At 35.5% G+C, this 10005-nt stretch overlaps 1 protein-coding gene across 1 annotated transcript; it reads left to right on the forward strand.

Moving 5' to 3' along the window:
* The first annotated feature begins 261 nt into the window (after positions 1–261).
* On the forward strand, positions 262–1425 carry LOC126661689 (uncharacterized). The gene is made up of 7 exons (XM_050355549.1): positions 262–312; positions 397–435; positions 495–695; positions 782–859; positions 950–1024; positions 1081–1086; positions 1210–1425. The coding sequence occupies exons 1-7, from the start codon at positions 262–264 to the stop codon at positions 1423–1425; spliced, it is 666 nt and encodes a 221-aa protein (XP_050211506.1).
* The last annotated feature ends 8580 nt before the right edge of the window (positions 1426–10005 follow it).

Below are 10005 nucleotides of genomic sequence, written 5' to 3' on the forward strand. Positions count from 1 at the left end.
CAGTAGCAGTGCACCTGTTCAACCTTGGCAGCTGCGTAAGCCTGGAAAGCCCCCGGCTGTTCTGGACGACCAGGGTACGGCGAGGGTTCACCCGGACCCTACCACGTATGATTACAATTTAGTTCTTAATGTGTGTATTGTAATATGTATATATACTGAACTATGCTTATAAAATCACAGGACGATGTTGATCGACTCTGGGCTTGTTTCACGGGCTATGCGGGAGATTTTTAGGAAGTGCTGGTTCGATAATGGAACAGCATGGCGCTTCAAACAGCGGAGCAGAGAGAGTTCTACTTCCAGGAGTTCCAGGTAATTAAATTTACAGTTTAATACTTGTATGTTATGCTTTTGCTGAAAAAACCAACTCATGCAACATGTTTGTACTGTTTGCAGAAGGAGTTCTGGTGGGATAGGCCGGCGTACAGCGAGGAGGTCATCAGATAGGTCTTCATGGCCCACGCAGCCAACCGCTATAAAGACAACATCCACAGAATGAGGAGGACGAGACAGAAGAATATCTCTTGACGCAGGATATCTGGGATGCTTGGAACGCGTTTTGGGACTCAGAGAAAGAGAGGAAGAGGTCAGAAACTGCCCGAGCAAATCGGATGAGCGAGCCAGCGGGCGCCAGTTCTGGACCTGTCCGCCATACTGGTGGATCTCGCTCTGCTCTCAAGCATATGGATGTGATGGTTTGTTTTAAAATTCAGTAATTAAAATACTTAAATAACGTATTTGCTTTATTTTGATACTAATTAAAGTGTATTTTTTCTGTTAGGAAAGTCAGCTTGGCCGGAGACCGAGTGCAACGGAGCTGTACACTCGCCTTCACTCCACGAAGGCTGACAAGAAGCCAGTCGACAAGCGGCTCAAGATATGACTGTTAGTCCTTATTAAACTTATTATTCTCTAAGTTGATTTTAATAATTCTGAAATTGTATATTAGATTGAAAATGCTTGTTGGTTAGGTGCTAAATATGTTAGGGTAGATTGTTTATTTGAATTTAACAAGTTAGAAATGGTAGATTATATTGAACATGTTTATTGGTTGGATTATATATTGTAATTTGCTTGCAGGACTGGGTGATGCTCATATTATAGAAGAAATGCTGTCGAAATTTTGTTAGAAATTAGGTTTACTTTTTAATATGTTATTCATTTTAGTTGTTTTAAAACTAAACTGATATGTTTTTTATTGTTTTCTAGGAAGCCATCACTGAGAGGCTTGTTGCTGCGACACAGCCTCAAACCGGAGAGGGTAGCTCCTCGAGTCCAGCGGCAGTGGACGAGACCCAGGTGTTTCTAGACATCGAGGGCATCAACAAGAAGAAACGTGTATACGGCTTGGGTTCTGCGAGCAGCAGGTACGCCGGGATAAGCAGCACGGTGCAGCGAGGCAGCTCCTCTATGTCGTCGAAGTAGGCGGACGAGGAGGTCGAGCGCCGTGTGCAGGCCGGCATTCAGAAGGGTATGCGACTGGTTCAGGAGCAGCAGGCGGCGACCATGGCCCAGCTGATCCATGAGGAGATTGTCAAGATGATTCTTAACCTTCTTACAGAGTTTAGGCCACAGCCTCCACCTACCCCACCAGACGATGACGACACTACAACTTTGTATTGTCGTGTTAGCTTATCTTATTACAAGCATAATATGTTTTTTCTTCTTTTTTAACGTTTAAATGTATACTTTGATATTTATATATATACATATTTATTTATCTGTTTCAATTGGTTGTGATTTATAAATGATTGATATTATTGTATTTAACAGGTTTAAAACAACTGGAAAAACATAAAAAATGGCGGAAAATGGCAGAAATTTGCCGAAAAATTAGTTAATTTACGACAGACTATATACTTTTGCGACGGAATTATCCGTCGCAAAAGGTCTCAGCCAGGAGACAAATGCTGAGGCATTTGCTTCTTTAACATTTGCTCCTTTTAATTATTCTTCATTGTGATTGGCTGGCCATGTGACTTTTGTTAAGACTCTCGAACATATATATTATTCATCTATTACCAATGTTTTTAAAACCGGACCGAAAAACAAACCGACTTCATCGAGAATTTAAGGTTCGACAGGTTAAACCGGGTTAGATCGGATTTTTTAATTTTAATATTTATAAATTATTTAAATTAAAAATATATAATGTTATATATTAAAGATATGAAAAAAAAAGTATTGTTATATTTTTAAAATTTTATTTGTAAAATATAATTATACATGGACATTTTTAAGAGTATATAAAATAATTATTTATATGAAAGAAAACAATACTCTTTTTATTTTAATAAATAATAATGATTAAATTAAAGTTATATAATAAAAGTTTATAAATAAAAATATAACAATATATTTAAATAAAATTAAATATTCAGTATGTAAATATAAATTTAATTGATTGAAAAATAATAATATATTTAAATAAAATTAATTATTAAATATTTTGTATTAATTTTGTAAAAAAGAGATGGTGTGTGTTGGGAGTAATATTTTTAAAACTGGACGAAAAATCAAATCAATTTCATGAGGGGTTCAAATTTAAATTTGAATTTTAATATTATTAATAATAAAAAAATCAAAAAAATGTATGTGTTTCAACATAAATTTAATTATTTAAAACTTAATAATAAAAATACATTTTTAATCAATGCAATAATAAAATTAATATGTTGCATTAATTAAAGAAGTGTATTAATTTTATAAGGTAATTTGATATTTAATTTAAAATTTCCGTATTAATAAATTTTGTTTTTAAATATCAAACTTTTTAAATGGAAAAGGATAACAATTGTAAATGAAAGGAAATGATGTGCATAGGTACTTGAGTCTATTAGGAATTTAGGATGACATAAAGTGAAAAGTCTAATCAATTGTTAAATCATGTCTACCTTAGAAAATAGTAAGAGATATTCAAAAACCGGAGCTGTCCGTTTTTGTCCATAACCCGAATTTTTCCGGTTTGATCCGATTCTTACACAATTTTTTAAATGTTGAATTTTTATATTTAACCGGACCAGATAGATGGCCGGTTCCCGGTTAACCCTGTTCGACCGGCCAGTCCGGTCCGGTTTTAATAACATTGTCTATTACCGATCCAACTTTAAGATAGAATATATAGGATAATGGAGATCGCTTGTGCGAATCGATCCACGACCTAGCGGATTACTTATGAGAATCGATTCACAACCTAGTATATTTCTGTCAAGCGTTTATATCATTTGAATTATATTTCATTGGTTAAAATAGAATATATTTTCACCCTATATAGTAAATTGTCATAGTTAAACTTAATAAAAAAATGATTTTGTAATTTTTTTATACAAATCATGGGTTCTGTGGATAATATGTTGGTTCTGTATTTTGGTGAGAGTGAAATCTTCAATGACCTTTGTTCTTGTGGGGGAATAAAGACACCGGACCCTGATGATATTAACGTCTATCTTTATTGAAGAGTTTTGCCATTTATGAAAGATGCTATTGTTGATTTCTTTGTTGGGTTTTACAAATTTAATATATTGTCTAGAGGTGTTCATTCTTTGTTTATGGTGTTTGTTCCTAGGTGGTGGGTTCATCAATGTTAAGGACTATCGTCCTATTAGTTTGATTAATGGTATTTTTAAGCTGCTTTCCAAGATTCTTTTTAGGAGATTAGCACTTTTTCTAGCTAATGTTATTTCTAATAGCCAACACGTTTTTCTGAAAGGAAAGAGTATTTTGGAGTGTTTTATGATAGCTAATGAGTTAGTTCATTCAGCCACTAGGGGGAAGGAGAAAGTGTTGATTATCAAGCTTGACTTTCACAAGGCCTTTGATAGTATTGATTGGGACTATTTGCTATCAGTTATGTGTTCTATGAGTAAAATGGATAGATAAGATTTCCTATTGTCTTTCTATGGCAAGCATAGCAATTCTTGTCAACGGGAGTTCGGATGATCGGATCAACCTGAAGAGGGGTGTTCGCCAAGGGAACTCAATTCTCCTTATTCGTTTGTTATTGTGTGTAGGGGTTAAAGCAGATTTTGACAAATCAGGTGATCTGGATTTGACATGGGGATATCGTTATTCTACAGATCATGAGCCTATTTCTCTACTTCAGTTTGTGGATGACACTATTTTATACATTCCCTTTGATATTGAGAAGTTATGGAATTTGACCCGTATTCTTTATTATTTTGAGCTAATCTCTCTGCTGACTATTAATTTTCATAAAAGCTTTATTATGGAAATTACTGTTAGTGAGGTTGATTTTTAAGGTTAATGTTATTTTGAATTATTTATCTTGGAATCTTTTATTTCATGGGGATGTGAAGAAAACGTCATTTATTTGGAGAGGTATTTGAAAATATTTTGTTGCAATGACATTGAGGCTTGAACTGTTTTTATCAATAATTTGAGATATAAAACTTGAGATGGAGTTGTTGTTTCGCTATGGAATAATAGTTGAATTGATAATGGCTCAGCTTTTAATTTATTTTCCCGATTATATAATCTATCGAACCAAAAGGGTGCAACGATTTATAATGTTTGAGATGTGGGTTGACGTTGGAGGCGTCGTTCAAGAGGTGCAGAGTTATTACTTTTTGATAATGTTTGGACCAGTGATAGCAATATTACAGCTAGGGTGGGTCAATGTGATGAGGTTTTTTTAAAGTTCGAATTTGAAGGCCTACTCGTCTGTTTCTTATTGTCGTTTGTTATCGGAGCTAAAAGATCAAGTGGGTAAAGCTGCTTCAGCTCGGTTTGACTTTGTGGGACGGACGCCTGGATTTATTGTAAACGACGATGGTGAGCTAATTAATTCGAATAATTACAAGGGGTATATGACCATACTTTTAAAGTTAGTAATTTGCATGCATGGGTGAATATAATTTTCATGCACGTCGTTTTCAGCAAAATGTGGCAGGTCATATGGTTTTTAATAATGATGGCATAATGAAAGGGAATGGTTTGATCGGAAGAATTGGGTAGGTGGGGTGTTTATTATTCCATTCAAACGCATTTGGAAATCGCTAGCTCCGCCTCGTGTTAAGTTTTTTATTTGTCTTGCTTTGCACAATAGTGTTCCATCTCTTGATTTTTTTTGGTGACTCATTCTATTATATTCGTGGAGAATTTTGTGTGTTCTTTGTTTTAAAGAGTAATTTTGTCAGAGTTTTTCTGGCTTTAGCAGCAATCAATGGCTGGTACATGTCTCAGTTGGACATTAATATTGCTTTTCTCAATGAGGAGTTGAATGAAAATATTTACATGTTTGTTCCTCAAGGATACTCAATTCAGAGGGAGTCTCATACTACTGGTAAACTTATTTGCAAGTTACATAAGTCTCATACTACTGATACTCAATTTAGTGGCGTTTTTGCTGACGTGGTAAGACACGTGGCATACCCATCGGATGTCCAAGTCAGCAAAATTTTACCTAAAAATTTGCCCATGTTGTTTTTGAAAAGAAATGAAAGGTGATGCCCTGAATTGACACATTTTAAAAGTCTAGTTATTTTTTAAAAATCGTGTAACGTTGGTTATTTTATATGTAATTTACCCAAGTTTTTAATATTTATTTTTATTTGATTAAATAATAGTTAGTCACTTTATATTGTTATCTAGAAAAGTATATTTATTTAAATTTATTTTATTATTAATAAAAAATAGTTTTTTATGGTAAAAAAAAACTTCAATAAGATAAAGTCGAAACAGATACAAATGTAAGAAATTCGGGAAAGTTAGAAAACCAAACCCGATTACCTGACAAAGAACGAGCATTACGCGCTAACAAATACGCAGCTTCATTCGCAGATCGCCGTACAAACATAAACGATCATTAAAGTATTGTTTCGCTGACATAGCACAATCATTAACAAGCACATCTCCTTCACCCCTATCTTGGTCCCTGATGTCAGCGATAACCTCTTGCGCATCAGATTCTATGATGATATTCTTCCAATCTTTTAGCCAGCTAAGAGCTTCTCTAATGCCCATCAGTTCCACTGTTCGAGCTTCAAAAACTCCATTAAAACAAAACTGCATGGCTTGAATAATTTCGCCCGATTCATTTCTAAGAACACATCCTACTGCAGCTTTCCTCTCTTCAGTAAAAATGGCTGCATCAACGTTGGCCTTCACAAAACCAGTCGGGGGAGGCGTCCATATCACAACACCATCTCCATGCACTATGTGAACCTCGCCTGGAACAGTATGTCTGTTTCTGGCCGAGTTCCATGCAAACACTTGGTTACTCGCTGCATTCACTATCTCCACTGCCGATGCCCCTTTTTTCCCCAAACTAAATTTTTTCTATTTAACTATAATCTCCAACATATAACAGCTACAAGTTCACATCTTCCCCATATCATATAACCAGCTTTTGCACCAATTTCTTAGCTCCAGACCACTTCCCACCCCGACGTTCAAACGAGCCGCCTCCCAACACCTCCTAGCAATGGCACAATCTGTAAACAAATGCACTGCCGTCTCACACCATCCGTTGCAAACTTGGCACAACTCGTTAATGAAGACTCTCTTACGAGTCAAGTTATCAGCTGTGGGGAGGAACCCAGACATGTTCCTCCATAAAAAAATTTCGGATATGCAAGGGAACCTGGAGATTCCAGATTTTATTCCAACAGAAACCGTCCAATAACGCATCACCCTCTACTAACTCTCCACGCAAACAGCGATAAGCACTTTGCACAGTGAACTTCTTCTTCTCTAGACACAAAAACCATCCATCTTCCACCTCTCGCACACTTATGGGAACTGCTAATATGTTATCCACGTTGTCGGGGTTAAAGATATCCCGAATAATAGTTTCATCACATTCATTTGTCCCCTCCATGAACAATTGCCAAACCTTGTTGTTAAACAAATTTGGATTTAGCTCAGAAGTAACATAACCCGAATTAACTCTATCCAGCCAAGGGTCAGAGCCTATAACAGTGGATTGACCATCACCAATACTATCACCCTTTCTCATCACCTCTTGAGTTGCAAAAATACTACTCCAAACGAAGCTAGGATTACACCCCAACTTAGCCTCAAGAAAACTTGCCTTAGGGTAATATTTTGCCTTAAACACCTTGCTCGTCAAAGAATCTCGGTTGCTAATTAATCTCCAAGCATGCCTAGCCAACATGGCTAAATTAAAGTCATGAATTTTTTTAAAACCCATTCCTCCAAACTTTTTCGGCTTACAAAGTCTATCCCAACTCGCCCAATAAAGCCCTTTTCTCTCCTCTCTATTACGCCGCCACCAAAAAGAGTTCATCATTCTCTCTAACTCCCCGCAAAGATCTAAAGGAATTAATAAAACATTCATGATATAGTTGGGCATGGCTTGAGCAATCGTTTTCAAGAGAATCTCCTTACCACCACGAGAGAGGGCCTTTGCATTCCACCCCTTGATCTTGCCCCACACCCTATCTTTAATGAAGCTAAAGATTTGTCTCTTATTTTTCCCCACTAGAGAAGGAAACCCTAGGTATTTCCCTTGATCTCCCACCTCATTCACACCCAAGAATTCACAAATATACTTCTTATCATGGCCACCAACGTTCCTGCTAAACAAAATATTTGTTTTAGCGAGATTTACCTTCTGACCCGACATGCGCTCATAATCCCCAAGGATAGATTGGATAACCGCTACTTCCTCCATAGAAGATTTAAAAAGTAAATAGCAGTCATCAGCAAAAAACAAATGACTTACCGAAGGCGCACCTCTACAAATTGCAATCCCGTGCAGCGAACTCACCCTCTCAGCCTCAGACAACATACAACTTAACCCTTCTGTGCATATAATAAAGAGATATGGCGAAAGCGGATCACCCTGGCGCAACCCACGGGTCGGGATAATCGGCTCATCCCCATTAATCTCCCATATACTCGTGTAACGCACTGAAGTAATGCACTTCATCACCAAATCTACCAATTTACTATCGAACCCAAGCTTCAACATCATGAATCGCACAAAAGCCCACTCTATCTGATCATAGGTCTTGCTCATATCAATTTTTAAAGCTGAAACGCCCACCTTGCCTTGCCTTTTCCTTCTCAGATAATGGCCAATCTCAAAAGCCACCAAAAATTGTCTGTAATGAGTCTATTCTCCACAAAAGCACTTTGATTTTCAGCAATAATCAAAGGCATGAGGTGTTTCATACGATTTGCCATGACTTTTGACAGTATCTTATAAGCCACGTTACAGAGAGATATCAGTCTCAAATTCGAAACCGACTCCGGGGTTTTGATTTTAGGAATGAGAATCAACCCCGTATCATTCAGCCCTTCCTCTATCCTTCCTCTCACCATAAACGTCTGACACATAGCAACCAAATCATTGCCCACAATGCTCCAACAGTGTTTAAGGAAACCCGGATTTAGACCACCCGTACCCGGGCATTTATCGTTGTACATAATAATAGTAGCACATCTAACCTCCTCGTTCGTGATCAACCCAAAGAGCGACTCGTTGTGAGCTGCTGAGATACTACTTTCAACATCAAAATCTATCGGCTCCAACAAATGATTCGAAGAAACAAACAAAGTTGAAAAATACTTACAAATAATGTTAATGTAATTCTCCGTATTTTCAATTGTCAGTTTTGCCACATATCGTGATATTCGTAAGCGATATTATGAAGTTCAAATATAAATTTGAACTGAAATAATAATAATAGTAATAATCATTATTCGGATAATTTATTAAATTTATTGAAATTATAATATTGAATTTAAAATAATTGATAAAATAATTAAAAAGGATTAAAGTGTATTATTTGGATATATTATTAAGGATGTTTAAGTTAGTGGGTATAGTTTGTGAGCCATTTTAGGCTTTTAGCCAATTAAAAGAAAATAAAAAAACAAGAAAAAAATATAAATGATTATTTATAAACCCAATTCATGAAGCCCACTAAATCACTTTACCCATTTCCTTCATCACCTTCATATTCTTCTTCTTCCTACTATTCTTCTATTCTGCTTCAAACAAATGAGAAAACCCTAGGATTTATCAATACATAACCAAGCTTCAAACCTCCACCAAATTATTTAAAAATAACAAATTCCTCATCCTCGCTCGTCAATCTCCAAGCGGGAAGTTTCAAATCTTCAGTCGGTGAAAGTAGACGACGGATCGGTTGAACTAAACGACGTGATATTTAGAGTTTCAGTCGTTAATTACAGATGAACTTGAAGATTATGTAAGGATTAGTCGTTTAATTATTGTTTAGAGATTGTAATAGCTTATATTTTTAATTGAAAATTTGAGGGTTATTTTGAGTGATCGGTGATGATAGTTGCTGAATTCTTGATCTTTTAACTGTTATAGTTGACGGGTTTAATGTTTTATTGTATTTCAAACTTGATTGATTCGTGTGTTTCAGAGTAGTGTATTTATGGTATGGTTTTGCTTTTAGTTTCATTACATGCTCCGTTAAGATCAAGTCTCCAATATTGTCATTCATTAATGGCATACAAGGGTTGTTCATGTGTTTTCGATTTTTTTTATATATGATATAATAAGTCAAGGATTTTATTTTGTGGGCTCATGAATGTGAAATTATTTGAGTTCTTGTGCAGGTTTTAAACCTTAATATACTATACTCATTTCTTGTTTTGAGCTATTTTTTTATACATTGACTTATGTATTTTGCCTATGGTTCCTGGAAGTTTAATAATTATATAGCTACAATGTCATATTGATGGATAAAATGTGAATTGTGTATGAATGCATTGAATTTTTCTTTCATTTATTTAAAGCAATGGAATTCATAATTGTTGGATATTAAATGGAGATAAGGGTATGTGCAGCTAGCTTACTAGAAAAGTTTATAGGTTGTGTGAAAATGATACTTTAGCCACAGTTTGTAGTCATAATTTGATTTGTGGATCCTTAGCATCATTATCATGGAGAAGGAGACATTTAAATTTTATAAGTGATACCTTCGGGAATTATAATGAGCATATTTGCTCAAAGTTTTTACTTTTTTTGGTAATAAAATGTTA

Source organism: Mercurialis annua, linkage group LG8, assembly GCF_937616625.2.
Source record: "Mercurialis annua linkage group LG8, ddMerAnnu1.2, whole genome shotgun sequence".
Taxonomy (NCBI): domain Eukaryota; kingdom Viridiplantae; phylum Streptophyta; class Magnoliopsida; order Malpighiales; family Euphorbiaceae; genus Mercurialis; species Mercurialis annua.